Here is a 20,678-nt window from a genome sequence, read left to right as displayed (position 1 = left end):
TGTCAGACCTGTTGTGTCCTCCTAGCAGTGTGTGTGAGTGTGTGTGTGTGTGTGTGTGTGTGTGTGTGTGTGTGTGTGTGTGTGTGTGTGTGTGTGTGTGTGTGTGTGTGTGTGTGTGTGTGTGTGTGTGTGTGTTTTGTCTGACTTGAAGTCTTCTGTGGTCTTCAGGTGCAGGGAAAAGCATGAGCACACCTCAGGATTTGTGCCGCAGCTCAGGTACAAAACACACTACTTTTATTAAATATGCATATATATATATATATATATATATATATATATATATATATATATATATATATATATATATATATATATATATATATATATATATATATAAAACATCTTTTTCCCCCCCAAAATGTACACATGAAGTGCACACACATGTAGGATTAATTAAATATTATTGTAATTAAAAGAAAACTCCAAATACAGTTATGTTGTATTTTATGCTGCTAGCTCAATGCTAACACACAATGGACGACCCCATCGACATGCTAAGCGAAATTAGCATAACAATCGTTTTAAACTCGTACAAAACGTAAAAGAAATGAGATTTTAAGGGAACAAAATGTACATCAAACAACAAATATATTTCTGCTTACTGACATATTACTCAGTAAAGTTTATTTAAACTCATATTGACTAACGTTGTACTACTATGCCCACCACAAGTATATGCATGTACACCAGACACTGTTGATTTTGTACTTAACTTTAAGACAATACTTACATAGTAAACATGAGGAGTACATAAGTGGAACATGTCATGTAGACAACAGGAAGTGTCATATAGTAAGTAGATAAGTGGAACATGTCATGTAGACAACAGGAAGTATAAGGTGACCACTCCTCCATCTTGGCAGACACTCCTGATGGGACTAAGAAGATGGCGTCCAGCACGCAGTCACTAATCAGAGGCACGGTGGCGTTCACTAGAAATGGCGCCAAGCAACTCAGCCAACGCAAGAGAGTCCTGAAGGCACCGACACTGGCAGAACTGGACAGCTCGGAGTCAGAAGTATGTCTTGTAGTACTTCTTACCATCTACTAGTACTTCTTACCATCTACAAGTACTATCTACAAGTAGTATCTACAAGTACAGTCCATCTTAGATGAGCTTGGCCCGGCGAAGCGTTTCTGGGTGTTGTTGATAAATGGCTGTGGCTTTGCATGGTGGAGTTTTTAACTTGCACTTACAGATGTAGCGACCAACTGTAGTTACTGACAGTGGTTTTCTGAGGTGTTCCTGAGCCCCCGTGGTGATATCCTTTACACACTGGTGTCACTTTTTGATGCAGTAGCGCCTGAGGGATCCAAGGTGTGTAGTATCATGGCTTGCGTGCAGTGATTCCTTCACATTCTCTCAACCTTTTGATGATGTCACGGAGCGTGGATGGTGAAATCCCTGAATTCTTTGTTGAGAAATGTTGTTCTTCAACAATTTGCTCAGGCATTTGTTGACAAAGCGGTGACCCTCGCCCCCGCCCTTGTTTGTGAACGACTGAGCATTTCCTGGAAGCTGCTTTTATGCCCAATCATGGCACCCACCTGTTCCCAATTAGCCTGCTCACCTGTGTGGACGTTCCAAATAAGTGTCTTGACGAGCACTCCTCAACTTCCTCAGTCTTTTTTGCCACTTGTGCCAGCTTTTTTGGAACATGTCGCAGGCATCACATTCCAAATGAGCTAATGTTTGCAAAAAAAGAACAAAGTTTGTCAGTGTGAACATGAAATATCTCGTCTTTGCAGTCTATTCCATTGAATATAAGTTGAAGAGGATTTGTTGTATTCATAGCAGTATGTATAAGTACTTCATAGCAGTATGTATAAGTACTTCATAGCAGTATGTATAAGTACTTCATAGCAGTATGTATAAGTACTTCATAGCAGTATGTATAAGTACTTCATAGCAGTATGTATAAGTACTTCATAGCAGTATCTATAAGTACTTCATAGCAGTATGTATGTAAATATTGAATGTGTATTACAGGAGGAGAACACACGCTGCAGCTCCTTGATGGATTTATCTCCTGACGCTGTCAAAGGCAAGAAAAGTATGTATAAATACTTATACTACATAATACACTACATAATACACTATATAATACACTACATAATACACTATATAATACACTACATAATACACTATATAATGCACTACATAATACACTATATAATACACTACATCAGGGGTGTCAAAGTCAAATGGACGGAGGGCCAAATAAAAAATTTAGCTACAAGCCGAGGGCCGGACTGTTCGAATGTTCATTGAAAAATTTTTAAATGACGCATATAGTCTAGTGAACCTAATTGAACCTACTGAAAACCTAAGAAATATATTCCAATATGATCAGATAAATAAAGCAATATTTTCTTATGGCTCTGTCAGTAATCTTTAATTTTCAACAGACACAAAAGACAAATTTCCTTTATATAAAAATCCCCATAACATGAACATTAAATGAAAGAAACCGGTATTCAAGGCACCATCAGTAGCCTATATTTTCTATTTTAGCAAAAGTGGGCTAAATTTACTTCAAAGAAAAAAACAATAATAGCAATTTTCTATCATCCACTCAACTGAAATATTTTTAAAATATAATTAAATTGAAATACAATAAAATAAAGTGCAAAAATCTATAAATCAAAAACAACACTTTGTTTAAGGAGAAGTAACATGCAGTGAAAACTAATATTAAACTTTAACTTTTAAACTTGAATTGAGTAAAAACTCTAAATATGTGATTGCACAGTAATGTTCACATTAAACCCCCCTCCTCCCTCCGTGGGAGGGAGGCGAGTTGGGTGCCCGAAACCCCCCGCTGGTTTCGGCCCGCCCCTTGGCGCGCGTGGCACGGCGGGCTCCGCGACCCGACGGCTGGCCCTCGTGGCTTGACGGCGGGCGCGTCCCGACGGGCCGCGCGTAGGGGTCAAACGCAGAAGTCTCAGGGCCTCGTGGTGAGGGGGTGGCCTGCGGGTTTCGGCCCGCTTGACCCCCCCGCTCCGCTTGTCGCGCGCGGCACATGACGGGTTCCGCCACCGACGCTCGGGCTGCAGCCCGACGGTGGTGCGGGCCCGGCGGTGACGCGCGGTTTGGGGAAACAAAGCAGAAGTCTCAGGGCCTCGGGGCCGGGTTTCGGCCCGCCCCCTTGGCGCTCGTGGCACGGCGGGCTCCGCGACTGACGGCCGGGCTGCAGCCCTTCGGCCGGCAGGCGCGTCCCGGCGGGCCGCTCGCCCCCTTTCGGAACCTTGGACCGGCATCCGCTTGGTGCGTGTAAAAGATCTGCGGTCTAAAAAAAAAAAAAAAAAAAAAAAAAAAAGATCTGCGGTCTGCGGGCCGGTTCTAATAATAAATCAAGATCATCCCAAGGGCCGTAAAAAACCTTCTCGCGGGCCGGATATGGCCCGCGGGCCTTGACTCTGACATATGTGCACTACATAATACACTATATAATACACTACATAATACACTATATAATACACTATATAATACACTACATAATACACTACATAATACACTACATAATACACTATATAATACACTACATAATACACTACATAATACACTACATAATACACTATATAATACACTATATAATACACTACATAATACACTATATAATACACTACATAATACACTATATAATACACTATATAATACACTACATAATACACTACATAATACACGACATAATACACTATATTATACACTACATAATACACTACATAATACACTACATAATACACTATATAATACACTACATAATACACTATATAATACACTACATAATACACTATATAATACACTACATAATACACTACATAATACACTATATAATACACTACATAATACACTACATAATACACTATATAATACACTACATAATACACTACATAATACACTATAATACACTATATAATACACTATATAATACACTACATAATACACTATATAATACACTACATAATACACTACATAATACACTATATAATACACTACATAATACACTACATAATACACTACATAATACACTATATAATACACTATATAATACACTACATAATACACTACATAATACACTATATAATACACTACATAATACACTACATAATACACTATATAATACACTACATAATACACTATATAATACACTATATAATACACTACATAATACACTACATAATACACTATATAATACACTACATAATACACTATATAATACACTATATAATACACTACATATTACACTATATAATACACTACATAATACACAAAATAATACACGAAATAATGCACTATATAATACATTACATAATACACTATATAATACACTACATAATACACTACATATTACACTATATAATACACTATATAATACACTACATAATACACTACATAATACAGTACATAATACACGAAATAATACACTATATAATACACTACATAATACACTATATAATACAGTACATAATACACAAAATAATACACGAAATAATACACTATATAATACACTACATAATACACTATATAATACAGTACATAATACATGAAATAATACACTACATAATACACTATATAATACAGTACATAATACACGAAATAATACACTACATAATACACTATATAATACACTACATAGTACACTACATATTACACTATATAATACACTATATAATACACTACATAATACACTACATAATACACTACATAATACACTATATAATACACTACATAGTACACTACATATTACACTATATAATACACTATATAATACACTACATAATACACTATATAATACACTATATAATACACTATATAATACACTATATAATACACTATATAATACAGTACATAATACTCGAAATAATACACTATATAATACACTACATAATACACTATATAATACAGTACATAATACACTACATAATACACTATATATATATATATATATATATATATATATATATATATATATATATATATATATATATATATATATGTATATGTTGTATTTACAGTGGTGTATCAGTACTACATGAGTAGAGTATATATATATATACATATATGTTGTATTTACAGTGGTGTGCAACAGTGGTGTATCAGACAAACAACAAAGAATACAGTCTATGAACAATGATGTCATCTCTCCTTACAATGATGTCATCTCTCCTTACGTCAACTCTCTCTCCTCCAAGTCTCTGGTGAGTACACACTTTATACTGCACAAACTACTTCTACTGTACTTTATACTGCATGTACTATCTTTTTGTCAACCGTCTCTCAACGGTGTCAAAGGCCTTCTGAAGGTCCAGCATGACCATGCCGCAGTATTTGCCCGCGTCCACCTCATGTTTGATGTGGTCGCTCACATAGAGAAGGCATGTGTCAGTGGAGTGGTTAGTTCTGAAGCCGGATTGGAATTTGTACATGAGTTTATTAGTGGCAAGGTAACTATCGACCTGTTCATAAACTATTTTCTCCATTACTTTGGAAATGGAACTGAGAATAGAAACAGGTCGGTAGTTGCCAGGTTCTAATTTGCTTCCTTTTTTAAAGAGGGGAGTTACCCTTGCTATCTTGAAATCTTTTGGTACTTGGCCTTGTGTAATTGATAGGTTTATTATGTGCGTGATGATCGGGGCAATGATGGAGGCGGAGTCCCTGAGGAATCTGGAGGGAATATTATCAAGGCCGGTGGCCTTGTTAGGGTGGAGCGCGCTCAATTTTTTAAACACCTCATCAGCTGTGACCATTTCTAATTTGAAATCATCGTTGGATACTCCTCGCTTTCTGTAGAAGGCTTTAATGTGTTCTACACCAAAGCGACCAGAGTGGTGGGACAGCTTGTTGACAAGAGTTGTGGCTATGCTAGTGAAAAAGGGGTTAAGTCTGTTTGCTACCTCCATTTTGTCTGTAATGAGGGAGTCACCCTCCTTGATGCTGATGTTGGTGAGTCTGGTTTGAAGTTTCCGGCTGCAACCAGGAAGCTGGTTGTTGAGGATTTTCCAGAGCTCACGTGGCTTATTTGTGTTGTCCTCTATTTTGCCGTTAATGTAATTTTTTTTTAAGGATTTAGTCAGGTTGGTTGACTTATTTCTTAATTTATTGCATTGCTTTTTGAGTGTTGAAAGGAGTGATTTGAGGTTGTTTATCTACTTCTGTTTTACACTTTTGGTACTCAGAGTATTTTCTGTCTCTGTCTTTTATGGCAGCTAATAAGTTACTGGCTAGTCGTTACAGACTACTTGTTACTCACTACTGGCTACTCGCTACTTACTGGCTACTCACTACTGGCTAGTTGCTACTGGCTACTCGCTACTTACTCACTACTCACTACTGGCTAGTTGCTACTGGCTACTCGCTACTTACTCACTACTCACTACTGGCTAGTTGCTACTGGCTACTCGCTACTTACTCACTACTCACTACTGGCTAGTTGCTACTGGCTACTTGCTACTTACTCACTACTGGCTAGTTGCTACTGGCTACTCGCTACTTACTCACTACTCACTACTGGCTAGTTGCTACTGGCTACTCGCTACTTACTCACTACTCACTACTGGCTAGTTGCTACTGGCTACTCGCTACTTACTCACTACTCACTACTGGCTAGTTGCTACTGGCTACTCGCTACTTACTCACTACTCACTACTGGCTAGTTGCTACTGGCTACTCGCTACTTACTCACTACTCACTACTGGCTAGTTGCTACTGGCTACTCGCTACTTACTCACTACTCACTACTGGCTAGTTGCTACTGGCTACTCACTAGTTGCTACTGGCTACTCGCTACTGGCTAGTTGCTACTGGCTGCTTGCTACAGACTACTGGCTAGTTACTACTGGCTACAAGCTGTACACTGACTACTTTAAAGTAGATCCAATAAGACTATAAAGTACAGGAGATACTTACATGAGTTACTGCAGAAGTGAAAGTGAAAGCACAAAATGTCCACCAGATGTTTTTCATGATTTATGATCACATGAGAGTTGACTAAGTCATGTGACTTATGCTGACTTCCTGTTTCATGCACCAGCTGATGGACACCAGCAGCAAGGTAAAGATGCTCACCTTCACCATCTTCTCACCTGTTTGTTGTCCACCTGCTAACCAGGAAGTAGTAAAGATGCTCACCTTCACCATCTTCTCACCTGTTTGTTGTCCACCTGCTAACCAGGAAGTAGTAAAGATGCTCACCTTCGCCATCTTCTCACCTGTTTGTTGTCCACCTGCTAACCAGGAAGTAGTAAAGATGCTCACCTTCACCATCTTCTCACCTGTTTGTTGTCCACCTGCTAACCAGGAAGTAGTAAAGATGCTCACCTTCACCATCTTCTCACCTGTTTGTTGTCCACCTGCTAACCAGGAAGTAGTAAAGATGCTCACCTTCACCATCTTCTCACCTGTTTGTTGTCCACCTGCTAACCAGGAAGTAGTAAAGATGCTCACCTTCACCATCTTCTCACCTGTTTGTTGTCCACCTGCTAACCAGGAAGTAGTAAAGATGCTCACCTTCACCATCTTCTCACCTGTTTGTTGTCCACCTGCTAACCAGGAAGTAGTAAAGATGCTCACCTTCACCATCTTCTCACCTGTTTGTTGTCCACCTGCTAACCAGGAAGTAGTAAAGATGCTCACCTTCACCATCTTGTCCACCAGGAAGTAGTCAGGAGTCATGTGACACTTTTTCATGCTCAGCTTGTTCTCCACCACCATGTTCTCCATCATGTCCCACCATCAAGTTCTCCATCATGTCCCACCATCAAGTTCTCCACCATGTCCCACCACCATGTTCTCCACCATGTACCATCACCATGTTCTCCACCATGTCCCACCACCATGTTCTCCACCATGTCCCACCACCATGTTCTCCATCATGTTCTCCATCATGTCCCACCACCATGTCCTCCATCATGTCCCACCATGTTCTCCACCATGTCCCACCACCATGTTCTCCATCATGTTCTCCATCATGTCCCACCACCATGTCCTCCATCATGTCCCACCATGTTCTCCACCATGTCCCACCACCATGTTCTCCATCATGTTCTCCATCATGTCCCACCACCATGTTCTCCATCATGTACTCCACCATGTCCCACCACCATGTCCTCCATCATGTCCCACCAAGTTCTCCACCATGTCCCACCACCATGTTCTCCATCATGTACTCCATCATGTCCCACCACCATGTTCTCCATCATGTACTCCACCATGTCCCACCACCATGTTCTCCATCATGTACTCCATCATGTCCCACCACCATGTTCTCCATCATGTACTCCATCATGTCCCACCACCATGTTCTCCACCATGTCCCACCACCATGTTCTCCATCATGTTCTCCATCATGTCCCACCACCATGTTCTCCATCATGTACTCCACCATGTCCCACCACCATGTCCTCCATCATGTCCCACCATGTACTCCATCATGTCCCACCACCATGTTCTCCAGCATGTACTCCACCATGTCCCACCACCATGTTCTCCAGCATGTTCTCCACCATGTCCCACCACCATGTTCTCCAGCATGTTCTCCACCATGTCCCACCACCATGTTCTCCATCATGTACTCCACCATGTCCCACCACCATGTTCTCCATCATGTACTCCACCATGTCCCACCACCATGTTCTCCAGCATGTACTCCACCATGTCCCACCACCATGTTCTCCATCATGTACTCCATCATGTCCCACCACCATGTTCTCCATCATGTACTCCACCATGTCCCACCACCATGTTCTCCATCATGTACTCCACCATGTCCCACCACCATGTTCTCCAGCATGTACTCCACCATGTCCCACCACCATGTTCTCCATCATGTACTCCATCATGTCCCACCACCATGTTCTCCATCATGTACTCCACCATGTCCCACCACCATGTTCTCCATCATGTACTCCACCATGTCCCACCACCATGTTCTCCATCATGTACTCCACCATGTCCCACCACCATGTTCTCCATCATGTACTCCACCATGTCCCACCACCATGTTCTCCATCATGTACTCCACCATGTCCCACCACCATGTTCTCCACCATGTCCCACCACCATGTTCTCCAGCATGTACTCCACCATGTCCCACCACCATGTTCTCCATCATGTACTCCATCATGTCCCACCACCATGTTCTCCATCATGTACTCCATCATGTCCCACCACCATGTTCTCCATCATGTACTCCACCATGTCCCACCACCATGTTCTCCATCATGTACTCCACCATGTCCCACCACCATGTTCTCCATCATGTACTCCACCATGTCCCACCACCATGTTCTCCATCATGTTCTCCATCATGTACTCCACCATGTCCCACCACCATGTTCTCCATCATGTACTCCACCATGTCCCACCACCATGTTCTCCATCATGTACTCCACCATGTCCCACCACCATGTTCTCCATCATGTACTCCACCATGTCCCACCACCATGTTCTCCATCATGTTCTCCATCATGTACTCCACCATGTCCCACCACCATGTTCTCCATCATGTACTCCACCATGTCCCACCACCATGTTCTCCACCATGTTCTCCATCATGTACTCCACCATGTCCCACCACCATGTTCTCCATCATGTACTCCACCATGTCCCACCACCATGTTCTCCACCATGTCCCACCACCATGTTCTCCACCATGTCCCACCACCATGTTCTCCATCATGTACTCCACCATGTCCCACCACCATGTTCTCCATCATGTCCCACCACCATGTTCTCCATCATGTACTCCATCATGTCCCACCACCATGTTCTCCATCATGTACTCCATCATGTCCCACCACCATGTTCTCCATCATGTACTCCATCATGTCCCACCACCATGTTCTCCATCATGTACTCCATCATGTCCCACCACCATGTTCTCCATCATGTACTCCATCATGTCCCACCACCATGTTCTCCATCATGTACTCCACCATGTCCCACCACCACCATCAGAATGTAGCATGTTGACTTAGTAATATTTGTAATACTTGAGCAATGTAGAAAAGTGAGTTTTGTGAAGTATAAAATAAAAATGTTAGGTGTGTTGAGTTAGAAGAACACTTTGATTGTGGACTTGGATGCAAAGTTTCGGAGAAAAAGCAACAATAATAATAATAATAATAATAATAATATACAAATGGTGTTTCATTCATGTTGTCCTAATGACACAAGCAGTCCATGAATTGAGGAAAAAGAAGCATGAAAATCACCAACTGTCATTGAACACATCGCCTGCTTGCTTGATATTTTCTCACGTCTTTGTTTTGGTCATGTGACGATCATGTAGTGGTCATGTGATGATCATGCGATTATCAAGTAGTGGTCATGTGATGATCATGTGACGATCATGTAGTGGTCATGTGACGATCATGTAGTGGTCATGTGATGATCATGTAGTGGTCATGTGATGATCATGTGACGATCATGTAGTGGTCATGTGACGATAATGTAGTGGTCATGTGATGATCATGCGATTATCATGTAGTGGTCATGTGATGATCATGTGACGATCATGTAGTGGTCATGGGATGATCATGCGATTATCATGTAGTGGTCATGTGATGATCATGTGACGATCATGTAGTGGTCATGTGATGATCATGCGATGATCATGTAGTGGTCATGTGATGATCATGTGACGATCATGTAGTGGTCATGTGATGATCATGTGACGATCATGTAGTGGTCATGTGATGATCATGTGACGATCATGTAGTGGTCATGTGATGATCATGCGACGATCATGTAGTGGTCATGTGACGATCATGTAGTGGTCATGTGATGATCATGTGACGATCATGTAGTGGTCATGTGACGATCATGTAGTGGTCATGTGATGATCATGTGACGATCATGTAGTGGTCATGTGACGATCATGTAGTGGTCATGTGACGATCATGTAGTGGTCATGTGATGATCATGCGACGATCATGTAGTGGTCATGTGACGATCATGTAGTGGTCATGTGATGATCATGTGACGATCATGTAGTGGTCATGTGACGATCATGTAGTGGTCATGTGATGATCATGCGACGATCATGTAGTGGTCATGTGATGATCATGTGACGATCATGTAGTGGTCATGTGACGATCATGTAGTGGTCATGTGATGATCATGTGACGATCATGTAGTGGTCATGTGACGAGCATGTAGTAGTCATGTGATGATCATGTGACGATCATGTAGTGGTCATGTGATGATCATGTGACGATCATGTAGTGGTCATGTGACGATCATGTAGTGGTCATGTGACGATCATGTAGTAGTCATGTGATGATCATGTGACGATCATGTAGTGGTCATGTGATGATCATGTGACGATCATGTAGTGGTCATGTGACGATCATGTAGTGGTCATGTGATGATCATGTAGTGGTCATGTGATGATCATGTGACGATCATGTAGTGGTCATGTGACGATAATGTAGTGGTCATGTGATGATCATGCGATTATCATGTAGTGGTCATGTGATGATCATGTGACGATCATGTAGTGGTCATGTGATGATCATGCGATTATCATGTAGTGGTCATGTGATGATCATGTGACGATCATGTAGTGGTCATGTGATGATCATGCGATGATCATGTAGTGGTCATGTGATGATCATGTGACGATCATGTAGTGGTCATGTGATGATCATGTGACGATCATGTAGTGGTCATGTGATGATCATGTGACGATCATGTAGTGGTCATGTGATGATCATGTGACGATCATGTAGTGGTCATGTGACGATCATGTAGTGGTCATGTGATGATCATGTGACGATCATGTAGTGGTCATGTGACGATCATGTAGTGGTCATGTGATGATCATGTGACGATCATGTAGTGGTCATGTGACGATCATGTAGTGGTCATGTGATGATCATGTGACGATCATGTAGTGGTCATGTGATGATCATGCGACGATCATGTAGTGGTCATGTGACGATCATGTAGTGGTCATGTGATGATCATGTGACGATCATGTAGTGGTCATGTGACGATCATGTAGTGGTCATGTGATGATCATGCGACGATCATGTAGTGGTCATGTGATGATCATGTGACGATCATGTAGTGGTCATGTGATGATCATGTGACGATCATGTAGTGGTCATGTGACGATCATGTAGTGGTCATGTGACGATCATGTAGTAGTCATGTGATGATCATGTGACGATCATGTAGTGGTCATGTGATGATCATGTGACGATCATGTAGTGGTCATGTGATGATCATGCGACGATCATGTAGTGGTCATGTGACGATCATGTAGTGGTCATGTGATGATCATGTGACGATCATGTAGTGGTCATGTGATGATCATGTGACGATCATGTAGTGGTCATGTGACGATCATGTAGTGGTCATGTGATGATCATGCGACGATCATGTAGTGGTCATGTGATGATCATGTGACGATCATGTAGTGGTCATGTGACGAGCATGTAGTAGTCATGTGATGATCATGTGACGATCATGTAGTGGTCATGTGATGATCATGTGACGATCATGTAGTGGTCATGTGACGATCATGTAGTGGTCATGTGATGATCATGCGACGATCATGTAGCGGTCATGTGATGATCATGCGACGATCATGTAGTGGTCATGTGATAATCATGTAGAGGTCATGTGATGATCATGTGACGATCATGTAGTGGTCATGTGATGATCATGTAGTAGTCATGTGATGATCATGTGACGATCATGTAGTGGTCATGTGATGATCATGTAGTAGTCATGTGATGATCATGTGACGATCATGTAGTGGTCATGTGATGATCATGCGATGATCATGTGACAATCATGTAGTGGTCATGTGATGATCATGCGATGATCATGTAGTGGTCATGTGACGATCATCTAGTGGTCATGTGATGATCATAATTTGGTCATGTGATGATTATGTTTTGTTATGTGATGCTCATGTTTTGGTTACTTGATGCTCATGAAAAAAATCATGTTTTGGTCATGTGTTGGTCATGTTTTGGTCATGTGTTGGTTATGAGATGGTCATGTTTTGGTCATGTGTTGGTTATGTGATGGTTATGTGTTGGTCATGTGACGATGTGTTCCTCAGGAGGAGTTGTGCTTCCCGGTGGAGTGCGTGGTGCTGACGGTGGAGGAGGTGATGCACATCCGGCAGGTTCTGGTGAAAGCTGAGCTGGAGAAGTTCCAGCAGTACAAAGATGTTTATGCTGCCCTCAAGAAGGGGAAGGTGGGAACTTTTCTTCTTCTACTCATGTGCGACTTTCTCAATGCTTGGCAGCCACCACTAGAGGCGCTGTGGTCAAAGCTACAATCAGCCACCACTAGAGGCGCTGTGGTCAAAGCTACAATCAGCCACCACTAGAGGCGCTGTGGTCAAAGCTACAATCAGCCACCACTAGAGGCGCTGTGGTCAAAGCTACAATCTAACTATGATAGTTCTTATGGAGAAATGAATGCTTGTTGGATAATATGTTAAAAAAGTCATTATTCTGGAAATAATAAATATGTTTCCTGTATTATAAAAATACTATTTCATAAAAAAAGGAATGATTAGTAAATGTCTTCTCATAATTGTGCATTGAGTGATATAAATACTATAATAATGTACTTTTTATTCATTTTATATTGTACTGCATGCTGCTCCCAGCCACCAGGGGGCAGTACTGTATTTATATTTGATCAACAACAACCACCAGGGGGCAGCATTATATTTATTATATTTGATCAACAACAACCACCAGGGGGCAGCATTATATTTATTATATTTGATCAACAACCACCACCAGGGGGCAGTATTATATTTATTATATTTGATGAACAACAACCACCAGGGGGCAGTATTATATTTATTATATTTGATCAACAACAACCACCAGGGGGCAGCATTATATTTATTATATTTGATCAACAACAACCACCAGGGGGCAGCATTATATTTATTATATTTGATCAACAACAACCACCAGGGGGCAGTATTATATTTATTATATTTGATCAACAACAACCACCAGGGGGTTATAATAAATATATTTGATCAACAACAACCACCAGGGGGCAGTATTATATTTATTATAATTGATCAACAACAACCACCAGGGGGCAGCATTGTATTTAACACTACAATAAGTTGATGTTTGCTAGTTGAAACATATAAATGTTTTATTATAAATGTTTTTTAAAAGTATCTAACATCAGTCTCCTGTGTTTCAGCTTTGTTTCTCATGTCGAACCAAACGCTTCTCCTTCTTCACCTGGTCGTACACCTGCCACTTCTGCAAGAGGTGAGTCTTTATTGTCTTCAACTGGAGGTGTTGGGTACAGTATTTAGAGTTTTCAAATGATGTATTGTGTACAGTATTAATAGGAAGTATATTTGTGTGCAGGCCCGTGTGCTCGCAGTGCTTCACCAAGGTAGGACACGTCTTCTGACCTCCATTATTACACACTTACATCTTAGTCTGATGATTGTTATGTACACCACCTGCTTATTATTATGTTATGTACACCACCTGCTTATTATTATGTTATGTACACCACCTACTTATTATTATGTTATGTACACCACCTGCTTATTATTATGTTATGTACACCACCTGCTTATTATTATGTTATGTACACCACCTACTTATTATTATGTTATGTACACCACCTGCTTATTATTATGTTATGTACACTACCTGCTTATTATTATGTTATGTACACCACCTGCTTATTATTATGTTATGTACACCACCTACTTATTATTATGTTATGTACACCACCTGCTTATTATTATGTTATGTACACCACCTGCTTATTATTATGTTATGTACACCACCTACTTATTATTATGTTATGTACACCACCTGCTTATTATTATGTTATGTACACCACCTACTTCATATTATGTTATGTACACCAGTGGTCCCCAACCTTTTTGTAGCTGCGGACCGGTCAACGCTTGAAAATGTGTCCCACGAACGGTAGGGGGGGGTATTTAAAAATGTTTTATTTTTTTTATTTTTTTATTTTTTTTTACATAAATAAATACAATCATGTGTGCTTACGGACTGTATCCCTGCAGACTGTATTGATCTATATTGATATAGAATGTATAGTGTTTTTTATGTTGATTTCATAAAAAATTTTATTTTATTTTTTTAAATTTCTTGTGCGGCCCGTTGGTTGGGGACCACTGATGTACACCACCTACTTCATATTATGTTATGTACACCACCTACTTCATATTATCTTCAACTACCTGATAGGCCACATCAAATGACCTGATGGGCCATGTAAAATGAAGTAGCAGGCCATATTAAGTGAGCTGACAGGCCACAGTTAATGATTTGATGGGCCACATAAAATGAAGTGGCAGGCCACATTAAATGACCTGACGGGCCACAGTAAAAAAATGAGCTGACGGGCCAATATAAATGAGCTGACGGGCCACCTTAAATGACCTTTCGGGCCACATTAAATGACCTGACGGATACACCTTGAATGACCTGACGGGCCACTTAATGACCTGATGGGCCACATTAAATGACCTGACAGGCCAATTTAAATGACCAGACGGGCCACATTAACTGACCTGACGAGCCATATAAAATGAATTGGCGGGCCACTTTAAATAAACTGACGGGCTATATTACATGACCTGACAGGCCATGTAAAATGATGTGGCAGGCCACTTTAGATGACCTGACGGGCAACATTAAATGACCTGACAGCCCACTTTTAAATGACCTGACGGGCCATATAAAATGACCTGATGGGCCAAATAAAAATGACCTGATGGGCCATATAAAGTGAAGTGGCATGCCTATTTTAAATGACCCGACGGGCCACATTAACTGACCTGACGAGCCATATAAAATGAAGTGGCGGGCCACATTAAATAAACTGACGGGCTATATTACATGACCTGACAGGCCATTTAAAATGATGTGGCAGGCAACATTAAATGAGCTGACGGTCCACAATAAATGAGCTGACGGGCCACATGAAATGACCTGACAGGCCCCACATAAATGAGCTGACGGGCCACATAAAATGACCTGATCGGCCAAATAAAAATGACCTGGTGGGCCATATAAAATGAAGTTGCAGGCCATATTAAATGACCTGACGGGCCACAGGAGATGACCTGACGGGGCCACATGAAATGAGCTGACGGGGCCACATGAAATGAGCTGACAGGCCACATGAAATGAGCTGACGGGCCACATAAAATGACCTCATGGGCCAAATAAAAATGACCTGATGGGCCATATAAATGAAGTGGCATGCCACAATAAATGACCTGATGGGACATATAAAATGATGTGGCAGGCCACTTTAGATGACCTGACGGGCAACATTAAATGACCTGACGGGCCACACTTAAATGACCTGACAGTCCACTTTTAAATGACCTGACGGGCCATTTAAAAATAACCTGATGGGCCAAATAAAAATGACCTGATGGGCCATATAAAGTGAAGTGGCATGCCTATTTTAAATGACCTGACAGGCCAAGTTAACTGACCTGACGAGCCATGTAAAATTAATTGGCGGGCCACATTAAATGACCTGACGGGTCATTATAATGACCTGACGAGCCATATAAAATGAAGTGGAGGGCCAATTAAAATGAAGTGGTGGGCCACGTAAAATGAAGTGGTGGGCCACATTAAATGACCTGCCGAGCCATATAAAATGAAGTGGTGGGACATATAAAATAAAGTGGCGGGCCACTAAAATGAAGTGATGGGCCACATTAAAGGAGGTGGTGGGCCACATTAGATGAGGTGGTGTGTACTAAAGCCTGGTGGTGGTTGCCACCACAGATGCGTCTGCCGTCCAAGCCGTACTCCACCCTGCCAATCTACACTCTGAGTCCCAGCACGGCTCTCACAGACAACATGGCCGCCAGAGACAACATGGCCGCCAGAGACAACATGGCCGCATCTCCAGACTCGTCCAAGGAGCCGTTTGGGTCGGCCCAGAACCGAAGGAGCCTGCGCAGGTGAGTCCAACATTCTGGTCCTGCTAGCGCTCGCCCTCACGTCCACACGTGTCCCAGGTTCTCCAGGGCGGGCAAAGACGAGGACGCCCCGCTGGAGCTGGAGCTGCCCAAGGAGCTGATGGAGGACTGGGTGGTGACGGAGGTGTGTGTGGACTGCAAGAAGTTCATCACGGAGATCATCTCCTCCAGCAGGCGCAGCATCACTGCCACCTCCAAGAGGGCTCGCCTCAACCGCCGCACTCAGTCCTTCTACATGGCCTCCTCCAGCTCCCTCACCTTCAGACCCTCCAACTTCACCATCAACGAGGCCTAGACCTTCTCACCATCAACCAGGCCTAGACCTTCTCAACCAGGCCTAGACCTTCTCAACCAGGCCTAGACCTTCTCTGCATCAACCAGGCCTATACCTTCTCAACCAGGCCTAGACCTTCTCAGCATCAGCCAGGCCTAGACCTTCTCAACCAGGCCTAGACCTTCTCACCACCAACGAGGCCTACACCTTCTACATGGCCTCCTCCAGCTCCCTCACCTTTAGACCCTCCAACTTCACCATCAACGAGGCCTAGACCTTCTCACCATCAACGAGGCCTAGACCTTCTCACCATCAACGAGGCCTACACCTTCTACATGGCCTCCTCCAGCTCCCTCAACTTCAGACCCTCCAACATCACCATCAACAAGGCCTAAACCTTCTCAACCAGGCCTAGACCTTCTCTGCATCAACCAGGCCTATACCTTCTCAACCAAGCCTAGACCTTCTCAGCATCAGCCAGGCCTAGACCTTCTCAACCAGGCCTAGACCTTCTCGCCATCAACGAGGCCTAGACCTTCTCGCCGAGCTCTAGACCTTCTCCCCATCAACGAGGCCTAGACCTTTTCGCCGAGGCCTAGACCTTTTTCACCATCAACCAGGCCTAGACCTTCTCAGCATCAGCCAGGCCTAGACCTTCTCAACCAGGCCTAGACCTTCTCGCTGAGGCCTAGACCTTCTCAGCATCAGCCAGGCCTAGACCTTCTCAACCAGGCCTAGACCTTCTGGCCATCGAGTAGTAGACCTTCTGGCCATGGAGGAGTAGACCTTCTGGCCATGGAGGAGTAGACCATCTGGCCATGGAGGAGTAGACCATCTGGCCATGGAGGAGTAGACCATCTGGCCATGGAGGAGTAGACCATCTGGCCATGGAGGAGTAGACCTTCTGGCCATGGAGGAGTAGACCATCTGGCCATGGAGGAGTAGGCCATGGAGGAGTAGACCATCTGGCCATGGAGGAGTAGACCATCTGGCCATGGAGGAGTAGACCATCTGGCCATGGGGGAGTAGACCTACTGGCCATGGAGGAGTAGACCATCTGGCCATGGAGGAGTAGACCTTCTGGCCATGGAGGAGTAGACCATCTGGCCATGGAGGAGTAGACCTTCTGGCCATGGAGGAGTAGACCTTCTGGCCATGGAGGAGTAGACCTTCTGGTCATGAAGGAGTAGACCTTCTGGTCATGGAGGAGTAGACCTTCTGGCCATGGAGGAGTAGACCTTCTGGCCATGGAGGAGTAGACCTTCTGGCCATGGAGGAGTAGACCTTCTGGTCATGGAGGAGTAGACCTTCTGGCCATGGAGGAGTAGACCTTCTGGCCATGGAGGAGTAGACCTTCTGGCCATGGAGGAGTAGACCTTCTGGCCATGGAGGAGTAGACCTTCTGGTCATGGAGGAGTAGACCTTCTGGCCATGGAGGAGTAGACCTTCTGGCCATGGAGGAGTAGACCTTCTGGCCATGGAGGAGTAGACCTTCTGGCCATGGAGGAGTAGACCTTCTGGCCATGGAGGAGTAGACCATCTGGCCATGGAGGAGTAGACCTTCTGGTCATGGAGGAGTAGGCCATGGAGGAGTAGACCTTCTGGTCATGGAGGAGTAGGCCATGGAGGAGTAGCCCTTCTGGCCATGGAGGAGTAGACCATCTGGCCATGGAGGAGTAGACCTTCTGGTCATGGAGGAGTAGGCCATGGAGGAGTAGACCTTCTGGCCATGGAGGAGTAGACCATCTGGCCATGGAGGAGTAGACCTTCTGGCCAAGGAGGAGTAGACCTTCTGGAAGAAAACACACCTGCACTTTGAGAATGTAGAAGCATGAATGGAAGGAAGCCCCGCCCCCATATTGTTCTTGTCCAATACCAGCTCAGCACTCAGGAAGAACAAGTGATTGTCCTTTGTTCCAATGCACTGTAGCTCCGCCCCCTCAGGCCCCTCCCCCTTTTCTTCAACAATTATGCCAAAAAATGTTGAGATTTGTCCCCAAATGAAGTTTGTGTGCCAAATGTTTTGTACAGAATGTTTTTATTTGGCTTTGGTTTCTCAGTCCTGATCAAAACCTGTAAATGAATCATCTCAGATCAAAGACTTTGTCATCTTTTAGGATTGTTGTTGCACTTTTTCATGCATCAAACTGTGCCATCCAAACTTTACGTCTTTCATGTCTGCTTGTCCATCAAAGACCTTCTTCATGTCTGCTTGTCCATCAAAGACCTTCTCCATGTCTGCTTGTCCATCAAAGACCTTCTTCATGTCTGCTTGTCCATCAAAGACCTTCTTCATGTCTGCTTGTCCATCAAAGACCTTCTTCATGTCTGCTTGTCCATCAAAGACCTTCTTCATGTCTGCTTGTCCATCAAAGACCTTCTTCATGTCTGCTTGTCCATCAAAGACCTTCTGATCAAGGTCTGCATGCTTTCTTCTTCTTGTTGTAGCCAACAAACTACAAATAAATCGATTCTTTCTTATATTTGTTGCTTCATTTTTGACACATGAAAGTTGACCTTGCCGGCACTCTAGTGACCTGTGGCGGCAGAAGAAATGTACTGCACTTGACTTTGTCTTCTCGCCAGTTTGTGAATCATTGAGCCAAACATGTTTGATTGACAGGTGTCATCAACACTGACCATTGGATCAGACAATCGCACACATAAATAAACATATTGCGCAATAAGACTTATTCCATGTATATAACCTTTTGTTTTCTTTTTAAATCATGTATTTATTTTTCTTTAAAGTTCATCAAAAAGTTGCGTAATCCGGATGCCACGCCCCCCTCATTCATATGCAAAGCCAATCATTACTGAGTAGGAGGAGCTTGTTTCTCCTGCTTGGAGGACGAAAGCGAGACACGATGAGTCCACGCATGCGCCAAGACTACGTCACTTCCTGGACTTGTGAATTTGTTTCTTTCTGCCGTGTGATATTTGAATGTTTTGTATGAAAATATCTTGGCTGGGAGTAAAAGAACATAAAAATGTCAAAATAAATCGGTGGGTATTATCGCCACGCTTCCATCTTTCACTTGTCATTCCAACCACGGACACACGGGGGCGCCACTCACGCTTTCTTTTTAACAATTGCTCACAATTTTGCTCACAATTTTTTTTCCCCAACGTCATTGTCAGCATATTTTGATTTTAAAAAATGGAGTTCACAAAAATTTAAACGCATAAATTCATCAATTCAGTGTAAAGAAAAAAAAAAGGAATAAAGACGCACATGAACCTCCATAGAGTTGTTGACATCAAATAGAACTACGAGATAGAAATAATCATTTTATAACCTTTTTGAGAGCAGACTCTTAAGAAAATGTTTTCAATTTAAAAACAGCTCATTGTTAGCTAGCCCCGTGCGCGTCATTAACCGGAAGTGACGTATGTTGCTGACA

General features: G+C 42.8%; 1 protein-coding gene across 6 annotated transcripts in view; it reads left to right on the top strand.

The window, feature by feature from the left end:
• The window catches only part of LOC133650061 (protein spire homolog 1-like), a 63,603-nt gene extending 43,846 nt beyond the window's left edge, over positions 1–19,757 (top strand). The window contains exons 9-19 of one of the 6 annotated variants that reach the window (XR_009826183.1): positions 169–216; positions 864–1,018; positions 1,991–2,054; positions 5,081–5,202; positions 7,038–7,058; positions 13,083–13,220; positions 14,204–14,274; positions 14,377–14,404; positions 16,804–16,982; positions 17,040–18,840; positions 18,978–19,757. Coding sequence is in view for 4 of the 6 variants with exons in the window: in XM_062046855.1 (XP_061902839.1) it covers positions 169–216; positions 864–1,018; positions 1,991–2,054; positions 5,081–5,202; positions 7,038–7,058; positions 13,083–13,220; positions 14,204–14,274; positions 14,377–14,404; positions 16,804–16,982; positions 17,040–17,295 (1,082 nt within the window). In the remaining 2 variants the exon portion in view is untranslated. Of the gene's footprint in view, positions 1–168; positions 217–863; positions 1,019–1,990; positions 2,055–5,080; positions 5,203–7,037; positions 7,059–13,082; positions 13,221–14,203; positions 14,275–14,376; positions 14,405–16,803; positions 16,983–17,039 lie in introns of all 6 variants that reach the window. The other 5 variants (XR_009826182.1, XM_062046855.1, XM_062046856.1 and 2 more) reach the window with 5 other exon arrangements.
• The last annotated feature ends 921 nt before the right edge of the window (positions 19,758–20,678 follow it).

This window comes from Entelurus aequoreus, linkage group LG05 (assembly GCF_033978785.1).
Source record: "Entelurus aequoreus isolate RoL-2023_Sb linkage group LG05, RoL_Eaeq_v1.1, whole genome shotgun sequence".
Taxonomy (NCBI): domain Eukaryota; kingdom Metazoa; phylum Chordata; class Actinopteri; order Syngnathiformes; family Syngnathidae; genus Entelurus; species Entelurus aequoreus.
Note: the sequence above shows the minus strand (reverse complement) of the source record. Positions and strands in the feature narration are given on the sequence as shown.